We start from the raw sequence: 15,985 nt of genomic DNA on the forward strand, positions 1-15,985 counted from the left end.
AAAAGTTCAGGAAAGGCAATTCTGGTTCCACCAGAAGTATTTCATAAAGGTCAGGGATCAAGCTGCATGTATTGCCTCCATACTGACACCCTAACACATAGCAAGAGAGTAAAAGGCGTTGTTGCAGGAAAAGGGATAATCTAGTGCTGTCAGAGTAGTAGGTAGGGGTAAAATTATAGTGGCTTAAACATGACTGTGTGGGTCAGTCATTGGTGCTTCTGGAGGACAGAATTGCCATGGCAGGGATGATAGCACAGCATTACCACAGTTCAGTGTTCAGCCATGCACTCTCCCCCAGAGAGGCCATTTATTTTATTGAGCTATCACTGTACTGTAATCCACTTTTTGAAAGACAATTTTCAAGGTTCAAATTCTTCATTTAAGTCTGCGGTGGACTGTCATAATGGGACATTTAAAGGGTCAATTTTGTTTACCACAACATAGTGTGCTTCCCTCTTGGAGTTCTAAGGCTATTTCGTGACAGTACACTTCGTTTTTTTTCTCTTTGTGGGAGTGCTATAAAAGGTAAATCACAGAGGAATTTTTTAATCTTATTTAAACTTTTAGTGTGTGTGAGGAGGTTGGTCGTTTGGAAATCAAATAAATAACAATAGTTAATAGTTCGTGTTAAATTGGGGGGGAATTAAGTTCTAGATTTTAAAAGGATTCACATTTTTAGGCTACCAGTAGCCTATGTAAAATAAAAAAAAATAAAAAATAATAGAATATCACAGAATAGAACACCAGCACAGGTACAGCATCAAATCCTCTCATTAGTAAAATAATAACTTGTACACTTGTACAGAGAAGTGTTCTATTTTTTCCCGTTTGTGGTTAAACTGTAGCATACGCTGGAAGGGTATGCGAAAGAATCGATGGAGAGCGCGATGATTAAAGGTATTTCTTCCGCATACACCAGATGCGGCGGAAATACGTGAGCAAACAGGAAGTTCTTGGTGCGTATTTTCCGCGGGCCTTTGACGACAACAGAGATGCAACAGTGTACAGAAATGGCGGGTAAGTAATAGATACGTCAATTACGTTATATAAATGAACAAAACCTGTCTTATGGTTTGTATTACAAGTTGTATGACAGCTGTGCTTACCTCTTTGAGTTTTCGAGGGCGTGGTATGTTGCTGTCACAGGCAATCCAGATGGCAAACAAACAAGCTAGCTAGGTAGCTAACTGTTAGCCAGAGGCTCTGGCCCTAGCTAGCCAGCTTGCTGAGTCAGTGATGATGGTGGTGTGGCTATTCACAAGCTAGCCAGATCCTGAATGTAGAACTGCATCACATATAGAAGAATGTCTTTGACTGCATGTTAGCAATAGCTTGTAACTGGTGTGCAAATGACGAAAGTTAGCGACTGACTGTGTTGTGCAATGCTTCACCATGGTGTTTATTGTCGCTTCAATAGCTCAACGTTCAATGCAGGTGGATTAACTAGCTAGCTATGCAGCGCCAGTGGCTGGCAAGCTAGCTATCTAGCTTCCTTTGTAAACAAGAATAGGCCTGCTATCTATTGTCTTGCTTTACTGCTAACTAGCAAACTTACCACTTGGTGTTCAAATCAGAATGGAGAATGATGCAAAAGTAGAAGCTTGAAATGGTTTGTTTTGATCCATAGGGATGAACCCAATGGAGAAGAAGTTGGCAGAATATAAGTGTGACACCAACGAAGCAATCAGCTTAAAACTAGGTTTGTTTCATTCATCTACTTATTTAGCTTTGTGTAATCTCATACTTTTGGTTTAGGATGTTGAGAGAAAGTAGCTACTTTCGCTGAAATGTGTAGTTTGGTAGATGACACTGAGTGTTTCATATTCATAATGCAATATTTTATGTTGACTGACTATTGACAACACCCTCTAACTCAAAGAATTAACAACAACTATTTTTTTCTCAGTCCGTTTCGCAGATGATTTGGAGGATGAAAGCACAACATTCCATCCAGAGTACAGCCACCAGCTTTATGGTGATGAGTGAGTATCAAACCTGATTCAACCCTGAGGTCTGTGTGAATATCAACTCTGAGATCTGTGTGAATATCAACCCTGAGGTCTGTGTGAATGTCAACCCTAAGGTCTGTGTGAATGTCAACCCTGAGGTCTGTGTCAATATCAACCCTGAGGTCTGTGTGAATATCAACCCTGAGGTCTGTGTGAATATCAACCCTGAGGTCTGTGTGAATGTCAACCCTGAGGTCTGTGTGAATGTCAACCCTGAGGTCTGTGTGAATGTCAACCCTGAGGTCTGTGTGAATGTCAACCCTGAGGTCTGTGTGATGTCCCCTAGTCTGTGTGAATGTCAACCCTGAGGTCTGTGTGAATGTCAACCCTGAGGTCTGTGTGAATGTCAACCCTGAGGTCTGTGTGAATGTCAACCCTGAGGTCTGTGTGAATGTCAACCCTGAGGTCTGTGTGAGTGTCAACCCTGAGGTCTGTGTGAGTGTCAACCCTGAGGTCTGTGTGAATGTCAACCCTGAGGTCTGTGTGAATGTCAACCCTGAGGTCTGTGTGAATATCAACCCTGAGGTCTGTGTGAATGTCATTACAGCATCTGCATGTGAATTCTACATCTGTCTTCTGGTTGCATGACTAAACCTTTAATAACAGGATTATATGAATGCTAACTCATATTTATTCTTCTTTTTTTCCCCCCTCAGTGAGGTGGCTTTTGGATACAAAGGCCTTCAGATTCAGCTGTACTACAGTGCTGGGAACCTGAGCACCCTCTTCAAAGTGAAATACTCAGCCAGAGTCACAGAAAAGTTTGACTGTGTGGAGGTAAGAGTTGTTTGAAATGATGCCCTTTGTTACTTACTTATGCCAAGTGCGGTAACACTGACTCCGTTACCTAAAAAATAGATGTCCTGTCAAACTATAGGCATTCAGAGATGGGACCCATCATATTGTGAATGGTTTTTTCGACCACATGACTTGACCAGGGAAAACTCTGGGTCTTGGTGATGATGGACGATAGTTTTTCCTGGTCAGGTGACTAACCACCCTCGGTACCCTTCTAGTATCTTCTCTTCTCTTCTGAAACTTGTCCAGTTTCCCAGCCTGCTTTAGTTTGAGGTGAGCTGTTTTGTGAGTCTTTTCGGTGGGTTGCTTTGTGCATGTTTCTGTTGGCCTTCTGTAGTGATCCAGAACCTCACTCTTAGTGGCGGTATTATGCAGCAGATAAGAGATCTCATGTTTTGTCAGACCACTCCCAGTCTATCATAGGCCACATGGGCCATTGGTACGCTAATCCTATCCCTCCCTCCCTAAAGGGAAGGATCAGAGTTGGCTCAGCCATTGATTTGAGTGGTTCTGTGATAGGCTGCAGGAAATGGAATATGTCCTGCTAGGGTGTGTTTCCCATAAGTGTGTTTTTAGCACTGAAGAACTTGGTGCATAGAGTGAACTCCAACTACAGTTCGGAACTTCTGCCAAAGTCTTCTTGGTCATCAGCTATTCTGTATAAAGTAATGGCCAATAACCCTTCACTGGCTTTACACACAGCATTGATGTAATTGCTGCAGTAACATTGCATTAGCATATTGTAATTTAGTCATTGTATGGAGTTGGCTGATTTTCATTATTACACAATATTAAGAAGACAATGTTATATAATTACAGCATTTCTACATTTCTAGGTGTAACGTTTTTTTAATTTATTTCATTTATTTAACCTTTTTATTTAACCAGGCAAGTCAGTTAAGGACAAACTGTCACCTAACCCGGATGACCCTGGGCCAATTGTGTGCCACCCTATGGTACTCTGGACCACGGCCGGTTGTGATACAGCCCGGGATCGAACCAGGGTCTGTAGTGACACCTCTAGCACTGAGATGCAGTGCCTTAGACTGCTGTGCCACTCGGGAGCCTGTTAGTAGCATACACTAAATGTTGTGTTCCACTAAAATTGTCAGAATGGGAAGCAATTGCTGAATTGAGTGTGAAGTGCATTGACAGTAGTAACATTCTAAATAAGAAAAGCAGTGGCAATATCCTATTTTTAGACACCAATCAGTTATCAGTGCAAATGTTTTTCTTATCTACTTTTTTTTCCCTTAGTAGTTTTCTAATTTCAGTATTTCCAAAACAGTCTATACTGTTCCAAATACTAAACAGTACTCGGAAGTAAAAGCAAGGCTGAATAATTTGTGATGATAAAGGCCAGGCCAGCGTTGACCCACGAGTGTCCACCTCGTTAAGGGTTTAGTGCAGCTGGTGTGAGGTAGAGAGTTAGGGAGCAGTAGAGTTCAGGCTGCATCTGAAGTGCTTGTCTGTGAGTGCGTGCTCACTGTGGCTGGGTGTAGTGCAGCTGGTGGGAGTTGGAGAGGATGGGAGCTGTGGGACAGAGTTCAGCATGCAGCTGCTACTCCAATGGAAGACTTGTCAGAGATCACCTTAACCCTAAACCAGCCAAATGCTATAATGATGGACTCCACACAGTCAAACATCATTTTTGTTCTCAGTCATTGTTTCATACTGGGCATCAATAGTGAAAATCTGGAGAGAAAAATAAATCAGTTGGTGTCTGTTAGCCTAGATGTAAAATGTATAGATGACACGTACAAATGTCTGGTCAGGATTTTTATTGCCATATGTAGATTATGTTTGAGGCCGACGCCATTGGTAATGATTATTTTGAATGGAAAAGAATCCAACAAAAGGTAATTTGTTAGATTTACAACTTTTCTCAAAGCTCCTCTCAGCAGAAAGTGAAAAAAATACTTTTTGAAGTTAGTTAGCAAAAAAGTTAGTGCCTCTCTGGGCCCCGAGAGGGATCTAATTTAATGTATTTCCTGTATAGCGACACGTATAAGGGTGAAGTCCAAGAATTGTAAAAAAAAAAATAAAGAACACTAAATCGGATTACGTTGTCAGCCTTTTTACCTCCAACGTGTTGACTACTCTAAATAAGATGTGGACACATGGTCAATTATATCCCGACGATAAAAGGCTTTCAGATTAAACAAAATGTTCTAAAGATGCATTGTTACGTCATCTATACCAAACTATGGCTTCTTTTATGCAGGATTGTGCAATTTAATATCTAGTATATAGGAGAGTGCCTTGGACAATATGACTTGTTTGTCCATGGCCTTTTTATTTCAGCTCCTTATTCTTCAGAAATGCAGTTGAACAATTACAATGGTGAAGTGGCATTCAGCTGCAGGTGCATTACTTCCAGTTGGATATTAGCTGATGTCTGAAAGGAGAGGAATTAGCAGTGTGTTCTATTTGCCTTTTGTAGTGCATTTTGTTCAGGCCTTCTTAATTTCCCTGTTTTCAATGGCGAGCAGCAAGGGTCTCTGTACAGAAGTAATACCCATCACGCATGTAAATGGTGTGAAAGGGCTGCTTAGCAAGTTAATACAAGGTGTTCTCATGTCAATCCTTGTGGAAATGGATACAATGCAAACATCACAGCTGAACCAAGCACACATTCTAGTGAGTAAAAAGTCCAAGGGGAGGGGCCCTTTGTCTGCCAGGCTCTTTGAAACGTGGGGGCAAATTCATTTGATTGAGTTCGCTAGGATTAGAGGAAAGGCCTCTATTATGGATGCCCAAGGTTTTTTTTTTAAGTTGAGATCAATTCATTACATTTTATTGCCCAGTGAGAAGCAGAAATACGTTATTGTGGGGACTTCATAAAATATTCATGGTTTAACATAAGTAGTAAATTTATTCAATTAAGTGCTCTTTCACCAAGGGGTTGGGGGGGGGGTGCTTGTCTCTGCTCAGCTGACAGTCTTAATTGCCTAATGGTTCTCCTTTTTGTGGCACAAAATATGTATTCTTCCACTTTAATTCCTTGTGTTCTGTCAATCAGGGCTGTAGCATAGCCTAATTACAGAACAATAGGACCTTGTTTTTTTTTTTAGGTCTAGTTAGTGATTACATATGGAAGAGAAATGTCCACACACTTCCTGATTATTGTCTAGTCTATTGTATAGTTGGTATAAAAAAAATACATGTAATAAAGACCTTGTCCATTTTTTGTTATCGATATGATGACACTATATCAAAGAACAAACACATTGTACTCTGGGGAAACGACTGTTACAAAGACCTATGCTAAATGTTGAAGAAATGGGGTTATTTCAAATGTATTTTGGAAGGTGATAAGATTGTAAATGACCTCCCTAGCAAAAACGTATCTTGTTGGTAATCACACTTTTGAACAGAAATGTAGCAATGCATATAAAATACCAGGCTACTTTTCCGTATACAAGATGCTGTGAGTTTGTGTTGTTCTACTAAACCCTCTTTTCTTTCCTTCCTGCAGCCTGATGATGTTGAAGGGAAGATCCGGGAGATCATCCCCGCTGGGTTCAGCTGCAACACGGACGACTTCACCTCATTGTTGGAGAAGGAGACCAACTTCAAACCCTTCGGCACCCTGCTTCACACATACAACGTCCACAATGTGGAGGAGGGAGAAGATTTTACCTACCAGATCCACAAGGTTCACATGCTAGTCCTTGATCTTACAATAATAAAAAAATATTAGGTTGTTGTACAGGCCAACAGATATTAGTGCTTTCCATGCCTACTGTATGACCTGCAGATTATTTCAGTATAAGAGGGTGATCTGCTTATTTATCATGACTTTGATTGTCCTTGTACCTTCCCCATGTGTTGTGTTCCCTAGGTGGACGTGTCGTGCCCGGGATTCCGAGAGTACCACAAGCGCCTGCAGACCTTCCTCATGTGGTTCATTGAGACGGCCAGCTTCATCGACGTGGACGACGATCGTTGGGACTTCTTTCTCGTGTGAGTGTCTGCCCTCCTTAGCCAATGTCACTCTCCCCCGAACCCTTCGTTGTCTCGTTGAGAAACAATGAGCTCCTTTTTGAGGCGCTCGCCACCAGTTTGATTTATATTTTCCCTGGCCGTTTGAGAATTCTTGATCTGGCAAGAGTCGCCTTTGTGTTCAAACCTTTTTGTAAAAAAATGTAAATGTTTTGGGGCAAGAGCTGATTGAACACTGTTGTCTTTTGAAACACTGAATGACATCTAAAACAGTAAAAAGAGCCTCTGCCAGTGTTTTCTTTAGCCAACCAACTATTAAGTGACAATGGAATGAAGTGATGTGGAGGGCCTCGATTTCCCCCGTCTAGCCCCTTCTCCTCTTCTAAATTGCAGTCCTCCAATTAAGTGCACAATGTGTTCCGTTTGCAGCAGGTGTACAGATAGGGACGGCCTGGCTGCTCCAGCATGCGGACACTGAAAAAGGGCACCCGGAGAATGGAGAGGAGAAAATGGCTGCGGCCTGGGAGTGTGCCTGGAATTGACCAGCTTGTCTTTGTGTTTTATCTGCAGATTTGAGAAGTACAATAAGGATGGGGAGACGCTCTTCGCAACTGTTGGCTACATGACAGTTTATAATTACTATGTGTATCCAGACAAAACCCGACCACGTGTGAGGTAATTGCTAGGGGCGCACGTGCCTTCCCATTCTTTTATACTAAAAAACAGAGGAAAATTATACATTTCGGTCTCCCTTGTCCTACAAAAAAATCCCAAATTACTGGCTTATGTATCCAACCAAATGATCAGTGTCTTGGGGGGGGGGCTTTGGGCTGTAAATAAGCATTTGGATTGATGGACATGATAACAATTTGTTACGTTTCTTATCAAGTGAAAAATTGCTCCCTCAATTTTCGCTTAATTAGTACATCATTCTGTCAAGTGTTTTTTTTTCTCTCTTTTTCCCAGTCTTTAACATTGGTCATGTTTCAATTTTAATCACGTTTACAAGGTCTGCCCATGTATGTGAAGTGAAAGAGGGTTAGGTTTGAGAGGTCTGTGAAGCTGTTCTTTCATGTCTTTGTGTATGTTGACCTGGTGTCCTTCTGAACAGCCAAATGCTGATCCTGCCGCCGTTCCAAGGAGAGGGTCATGGAGCTCAGCTGCTGGAGGCAGTGCACATGTTCTACTGCAATCTGCACAAAGTACAGGACATTACAGGTGTGTGTGTGTTAACCTAATTGTCTTACTTACATTATGTTTCAATTTGGGGAGGAGGCTATAACTGCTAGAGTTTCACACATACAATTACATGCACGCATTTGCATATTTTGACTGAGTTATATTAGGCCCTAATCTATGAATTTCATATGACTGGGAATTGAGACATGCACCTGGTCAAATACCCCCCCCCCCCCCCAAAAAAAAGGGCCTCAGGATCTCGTCACGGTATTTCTGCATTCAAATTGCTATCTATAAAATGCAAATGTGTTCGTTGTCTGTCACTTATGCCATAACCCCACCGTCACCATGGGGCACTCTGTTCACAATGTTGACATCAGCAAACCGCTTGCCCACACGACCCCATACAAGTGGTCTGCGGTTGTGAGGCTGGTTGAACGTGCTGACAAATTCTCTAAAACATTGGAAGTGGCTTATGGTAGAGAAATTAACATTCAATTATATGGCAACAGCTCTGGTGGACATTCCTGCAGTCAGCATGCCAATTGCACACTCCCTCAACTTGAGACATCTGTGGCATTGTATTGTGTGACACAATTGCATTTTTTGGGGGCCTTGTGCAATGATCATGCTGTTTAATCAGCTTCTTGATATGCCACACCTGTCAGCTGGATGGATTATCTTGGCAAAGGAGAAAGGCTCACTAACAGGCATGTAAACACATTTTGTACACAATTTGAGAGAAATAAGCATTTTAAGTGTATGGAGAATTTCTGGGATCTTTTATTTCGGCTCATGAAACATGGGACCAACACTTTACATGTTGTGTTTTTTTGTTCAGTGTAATTGCTTTGCGTAGGCAAATGACATTAATAACAGAAGCACCTCAGCTCCCCCTGTCCAGAGGAGCACCCTGATTTTTCTTGTCTATTTTTCCCTCTACTTTGAATGGGGAGATGGATGGACAACTCCTGCTAGAAGGAGGTCTTGTTCCATGTGGCTTTAAATCCTCCATGTTGCTCTGCACTGAATTAGTTCGAAAACCCCAGTGGAAGCTGGATATATGTACATTTGAGCAGGTTCAGCAGTACTGGGCTTGTTACATGCAGCCACGATCATAGTCTGACAATGGTGTAATTATTTGACTGTCAGAAGTCAGTGGGACATGAATATAAGCCCGTATTGAAAACTGTAGCCTTAGATGTGTTGGTGTGGTAATGTGGACAGTTTAAAAATGTATATATTCAATATACCTAACATTCGATGTAATTGTATGTGATATACACTGTAGTGAAATATTAATGCAACGTGTTAAAGGGAATCCCAAGCTTGTTTAATTATCATCTTGTTCTTTTCAGCCGAAGACCCCTCGGAGAGCTATGTGAAGCTGAGAGACTACGTTCTGGTCAAGCTTTGCCAAACACTGCCGTCGTTCTCCATAGACAAGCTTCCCTTGGGCTTCAGCGACGATATGGCCACAGAGGCCAGGGAGAAATTTAAGATCAACAAGGTCAACAGCAACTTCATCCACAGAGCCCAGAGGAGGATATGTTTGATTACTGCACTTTCTGAGAATATTAAGGCTTTTTTTTTTACTTTCACAAAACCATTAATGGACAAATTCAGTCATTAACCCATGGCTCTCCAGTCCTACAGGGGAAAATGTACCATTCCATTTAAACCAGTGGGCACTCACTTCAAAAGTGGCCCCTGCTTGATTTCTCTTACTGCACTTAGGCCCAATTTATATTACTAGTTTCCTGTGTTCCCTTTGCATGTAGATGATTATCACAGCTTTCTACCCATGATGTGGAAAGACCAAATGCTTGTTTCTAACTCTGCCTCGGCTCTTGTGTGAAGCTCCAGGCATTGTTGTTGTAGCAGGTCCTTAATAGCTCTACTAAGGAATGGTTCAATCTTTTCTAGATGATTGTGGAGACCGACTACGGTTTCTTTAAAGACAGTAATAGCCCTGTCCTGTTTTTGCGCCTACAGAAACACGCACGACGAGTGTACGAAATCCTGCGTCTGAGGGTGACGGACATGAGCGATGAGACGAAAGCAAGAGATTACCGCCTGGAAGTCAAAAAGAGGCTATTTGCCCCTACCAAGGTACGTTTATAAGACAGGACCGCAGCTTCTCCAGTGAAATGCAGTGTCCGCCTTGTGCTTTAGTTTCTAGTCCAATGGAGTTAGCAGGTTGTCTGTACAGTGTAATGCTAACGGCTGTGTAATTCCCTGTGGGCTTCATCAGTGGTTAATGGCTGTTAGTCACACTATTTAACCAGGATCAATCAAGTTGATTTGATAATTGATTATACAGCGCTTCTCCAAGTGCTTAGTGTTTGAAAACTTATGACTTTAGAAAGGGCGGAGAACGAGGCCAAGAATATGACATGCACTTTATCCGCTTAGAGCTACTTCGGCTGTTTAGACAGGCACCCCAATTCTGATTTTTTTATTTTTTTATTTTTTTTAACTAATTGGTCTTATAACCAATCAGATCAGCTTTGTAAAAGATCTGATGTGAAATGTTCTAATGTGATTGGTCAAAACACTAATTAGTGGGAAAAGATTGGAATTGGACTGCCTGTCAAGACATAGTCTTGTTACTTATGTTGCATGACTTTATCCAGAATCAGGATAACGATTATTCCCCAGTTGCAGGAAAATGTCTGGGGTACCAAAGGCTTATTATAGGATATACAATGGAGCACGGCAGGCGTCCATGGTAGTGTTACCCCAAGATTCAGTTCCATTCAGGGCAGTTTCATTATGCAGGATTTGCATGTCATTGAGGGAGGGGGGAGTGTAATTTAGGTGGAAGTAGGTTGCTGACATCACACATTCAAGCAGTTAGAGAAGCTGCTTGCCAAATGGCAGACGTTTCATATCAGCACTGTTACTGTGCTTTTGAAATCTGATTTAAACAAACTAACTCATTTTGTATTGACACGATAACATTGATTTACATATTATGCACGTTCCATGACATGTAATTGTTGAGTGTCTTATTGAAACCCAGCATAGCAACCGTTCGAGGATTGCTGTCAGCAGTGTAACCACACATCTTGGGCAAAAGGCCAATGAGGAATAAAGTGTGGCGGAAAAAGGAAGTAGCAATTCCTTTGTAGACTCTGTGGAGGGGAGAGATCTGGTGACCAGATGCAGCAGGCAGTTCCTGTGGAGGTTTGGTTTGTAGCGAGCCCATCTCATTGAATGTGTGGCGGATTACACGTTTCTGCTCACCTCTGGCTTCTCTTATCCCCCATTCCCCAGAGAGAGGGTGTGTGCACATGCTTTTTTTTTTTTGCAATGTCCCCAAAATACACAAGTGAGGAATCTTGGTCCATGTCCAGAATCTGTCAGCACTCATGCAGACTCGATTACAGAATAATTTTCCTCCCTCCCCTCCTCCCCTCTGACTATTTGGGTTTAAGACACTGATATGCTGTCAGGTCTGCAAAATGAGGACCCACAGGAGGAATAATACTCAATATAAACTTTCTCTTGTCTGTTAAATGTGCGTTATGTAAGATTAGCTGCTGCTAACATCATCAAACTTCGAAAATACATCCCTCTTAACAGATGCATTTGCATAATACCATCTCTCATTTAATAGCCTTAATTTTAAAAAAAGACATGGTTAACACAAGCTAATTATACAAAGTCTTGGGGGGGAGAGGGGGTGGCCGATGGATTTCACACAAACTCTGTGCATTAACCAGTGGATGTGTTTTTTTATTTCTTTTTTGATTTTGTGTACTTAGAAGAACCAGCGGGAGATGACCAAGATGATGAAGTGTCTGCGGCCAGAGGAGCTGGCATCCCACATCAGTCAGATGGACACGACGCTTCAGCAGGAGGAGCTGGAGAAGAGCTACCAGGAGGTGCTGGCCGAGTACAGGAGAGTCATCGAGAGGCTAGCGCAGGTCTGATCCAGGGGGCCGAATGTCAGCCCTGCCTACCCGCTGTAACACAACCCACCCTGGCCCCTTCTCCTACCCTTCCTCCTCCTTTCCACTGGTGGTCCTAGATGTACAGTAGAGGTGGAGCTGTGCGGTGGGAAGGCCCACTCTGTGTCCCATGTGTGTAATCACGCTGTGTGAGCTTTAGTGATTTGGCAATCATTCACAGGTGATAGGAACACCATCCGTACGGTCTGGCTGGGCAGAACATGCCTCTTCATATAGAGAATAAGGGAGAAAGGTTTTTTTTTTTTTCTCTCTCTCTTTTTTTAATTTTTTTTCCTCTCTCTGTCTAGCTTTTTCCTGAAGACGTGTTGGTTTTGAAGCACTTCATACTGAAATAAATGTTTTTTTTGTACATTGATCAAACCTAGTTGTCCTCTTTATTGACGCTATTCTAAAGTGTAATTTCAGATTCACGTGTTTTATAGTTGTTGGGGTAATGTATTACATGCAGTAATGATTGCTCTGTGATCATTTTCCCGGTAGCTACTATTGTACTGTTAAAATAATTGTTGTTGAGAAAAATTGGTAAACTACAGTATTCTATTTAATGCCTTCCTACTGTTAACTGCGTCCTGATTGTACCAGATAAATTGTACTTTTAAGCACAGTGGATTTCAACTGGACTGAATATGCATTTATACAATATCAGTTACTCTATTTAGTCTAATCAATTTACAGATGTAATTTTGTTCAGGCACCCTCTTGTGGCTAATGCAACTTCTGATTGCCCTTTATGCTGAGTGTTGGTCTAATGAGCATTATGGTTTTCAATTTAAAACCTCTTTGCCTCTGCATTGCCCACTTGTCCAAAGCGCTGTGATGAATAGCCATCTATGCATACTTTCACACATTGTTGCTGAATCAAGGTCTCCAGGTTAATTTTCATTTTTTTCCCTCCACTTCAGTTGTAAGAAGTAAAACCTCTTAATACTTGACCAGCTCTGATTTAAATTGACTCCACTCATGGCCACCAGGGGTGTCATTTCACTATTGGAGACCAGACCATGTATTTTCCTGTAATGTGACTGTACAAAATATTAAGAACACCTTCCTAGCATGGACTCTACAAGGTGTCAAATGTTCCACAGGGATACTGGCACATGTTGACTCCAATGCGTCCCGTAGTTGGCTTGATGTTCTTTGGGTGGTGGATCATTCTTGATACACGGGGAAACTATAGTGTGAAAAACCCAGCAGCGTTGCAGTTCTTAACACAAACCGATGCGCCTGGCACCTACTACCATACACCGTTCAAAGGCACTTCAATCTTTTGTCTTGCCCATTCACCCTCTGAATGGCACACATACTCAATCCATGTCTCAAGGCTTAAATGTCACCTCTCATCTATACTGATTGAGGTGGATTTAACAGGTGACCAATAAGGGATCGTAGCTTTCACCTGGTCAGTGTCATGGAAAGAGAAAGTGTTTGTAATGTTTTATATAATCAGTGTATATCTACCGTAGATGCTGAACTGACGGTTGAGAGAAGTGTTTGGGTTTCATTGTATTGGGAATAGTGGTTGCTGTCATCCGAGTTCTGACTGTTGGGACTGGGCTGGATAGGGCTCCATGCTGTTGGACAGTTTACAGGCCTCAGTGATGTTGTCAGAGTGAGGGGCTGTGCTGTGGGACTGGGACCCCCCCAAGACCAGACCACACAGTGATGTTTGCAGAAGCAGCCCAATGACTCCCCTAGAGCTCTGCCATGCAAATCAGAGGGAGATCTCAGTCCCTTCAGTGCACCTGTATAGGGCTGTGAAGGTCCTGGAATTTTGGATGACGGTTATTGGTCAGCTAAATGACCGCGGTCTCCGTTATTGTTTGATAAGCAAAGAATCATTTGACATTTTTGTACATAGCAGGGGTGAAAGGAAGCAGGTACGGTATCCTGGCAAGATAAATAGTGGGGGTACACTGTACTGGTAAAACATGAGCCTATCACAAAAGTTAAAACAAAATGTCAAAGCTGTAGGCTTTTACAACATTATCATTACCACATGTCAGCCCCATGAAAAATGAAAGAATGGACTTAAATGGGTGTATACAGTACATGCTCCAAAATGTGCTGTGGTTCTATGAGAACACTGACATTTTTCCAAGGCAGAGATGACTGGCTGAGACTGATGCACTGACAGCAGTAGATGCAAACATTCAGGCAGTGGTGGACATGGAGAAGTGGGTATACTGTAATTTTGCCTAACAAATTCTGTGACAAACAGTGACATTTTGAATGACCCAATATTATAAATCACATGTTGGTCTTTCACAGTCAGGCCAACCCAAGCCGTACTGTGGAAGTAGGCTAATAGTAGGCCTACTGTTGAAATGGATCAATTAGGCTGTCAACTGAGTCAATTGCACAGGTTTCTGATCTTTTCCCAAAAACATTGTCACACAAACTCGAAAAAATTGGATGTTCTAAGTCGACAACAATGCATAAACCACTTCGGGAGAACACTTTTGACGTCTGGGGAAAAATCTAAGACATCTTGGGTTTTGAGTGTCGTTACCCTTTAATTCAACTGTGCAGGCCCCTAGCACTGTTGTTTGGTTAGCAGTGTTCTGTAGCACATATGAGATGGAGTTGGAAAAACAAATGGCCAATGGATTGATGCAAATAATCATGATATCATTCTACCAGGTAGGCATAGGCTACTTTGTAGTTAACATTTAATTAAGAAGGCCTTTCCATCTACCAGAAGACATTGCCGGTAGGCCTTTCATTAGCTTCACTATATTGTTCCTTTTCCTTAGGCCTACTTGTTTAAAACCTGGACATTTTACTTCGTATTATGAGGCATGTCTTACTTTGCTTCAAATTAGCCTATAGCTAAAAGTCCCAGCATAGAAACTTGGAGGCAATTATTTTATAAAAACTTCCTCAAATGCACTCTGCTGTTCTATTGGTTTTTAAATCAACTTTCTTTCATTGTCTAGCAGCCAAAGGCATTATCCTAGTTATATTAGCAACCCATGATAGTCATTGCATTTTAAGATCAATTTTCATGTAGGCCTACCACCGTGTACAGATTGCTGCACTTACAGTGAGGGAAAAAAGTATTTGATCCCCTGCTGATTTTGTACGTTTGCCCACTGACAAAGAAATGATCAGTCTATCATTTTAATGGTAGGTTTATTTGAACAGTGAGAGACAGAATAACAACAAAAAAATCCTGAAAAACGCATTTCTGGCTCTCAGGTGTCTTTTATACAGGTAACGAGCTGAGATTAGGAGCACACTCTTAAAGGGACACCTGTACACAGAAGCAATCAATCAATCAGATTCCAAACTCTCCTCCATGGCCAAGACCAAAGAGCTCTCCAAGGATGTCAGGGACAAGATTGTAGACCTACACAAGGCTGGAATGGGCTACAAGACCATTGCCAAGCAGTTTGGTGAAAAGGTGACAACAGTTGGTGCGATTATTCGCAAATGGAAGAAACACAAAAGAACTGTCAACCTCCCTCGGCCTGGGGCTCCATGCAAGATCTCACCTCGTGGAGTTGCAATGATCATGAGAACGGTGAGGAAAGCCCAGAACTACACAGGAGGATCTTGTCAATGATCTCAAGGCAGCAAGGACCATAGTCACCAAGAAAACAATTGGTAACACACTACGCCGTGAAGGACTGAAATCCTGCAGCGCCCGCAAGGTCCCCCTGCTCAAGAAAGCACATATACATGCCCGTCAGAAGTTTGCCAATGAACATCTGAATGATTCAGAGGACAACTGGGTGAAAGTGTTGTAGTCAGATGAGACCAAAATGGAGCTCTTTGGCATCAACTCAACTCGCCGTGTTTGGAGGAGGAGGAATGCTGCCTATGACCCCAAGAACACCATTCCCACCGTCAAACATGGAGGTGGAAACATTATGCTTTGGGGGTGTTTTTCTGCTAAGGAGACAAGAGAACTTCACCGCATCAAAGGGACGATGGATGGGGCCATGTACTGTCAAATCTTGGGTGAGAACCTCCTTCCCTCAGCCAGGGCATTGAAAATGGGTCGTGGATGGGTATTCCAGCATGACAATGACCCAAAACACACGGCCAAGGCAACAAAGGAGTGGCTCAAGAAGA

The 15,985-nt window shown here is 42.2% G+C and overlaps 1 protein-coding gene across 1 annotated transcript; it reads left to right on the forward strand.

The window, feature by feature from the left end:
• The first annotated feature begins 919 nt into the window (after positions 1-919).
• LOC115160756 (histone acetyltransferase type B catalytic subunit) lies at positions 920-12,268 on the forward strand. The gene is made up of 11 exons (XM_029711125.1): positions 920-1,017; positions 1,628-1,699; positions 1,907-1,982; positions 2,666-2,786; positions 6,286-6,465; positions 6,652-6,773; positions 7,323-7,427; positions 7,864-7,970; positions 9,290-9,441; positions 9,927-10,043; positions 11,702-12,268. The coding sequence occupies exons 1-11, from the start codon at positions 993-995 to the stop codon at positions 11,867-11,869; spliced, it is 1,245 nt and encodes a 414-aa protein (XP_029566985.1). The 5' UTR covers positions 920-992; the 3' UTR covers positions 11,870-12,268.
• Positions 12,269-15,985: the final 3,717 nt, after the last annotated feature.

The sequence above is a fragment of the Salmo trutta genome, chromosome 24, assembly GCF_901001165.1.
Source record: "Salmo trutta chromosome 24, fSalTru1.1, whole genome shotgun sequence".
NCBI classification, from domain to species: domain Eukaryota; kingdom Metazoa; phylum Chordata; class Actinopteri; order Salmoniformes; family Salmonidae; genus Salmo; species Salmo trutta.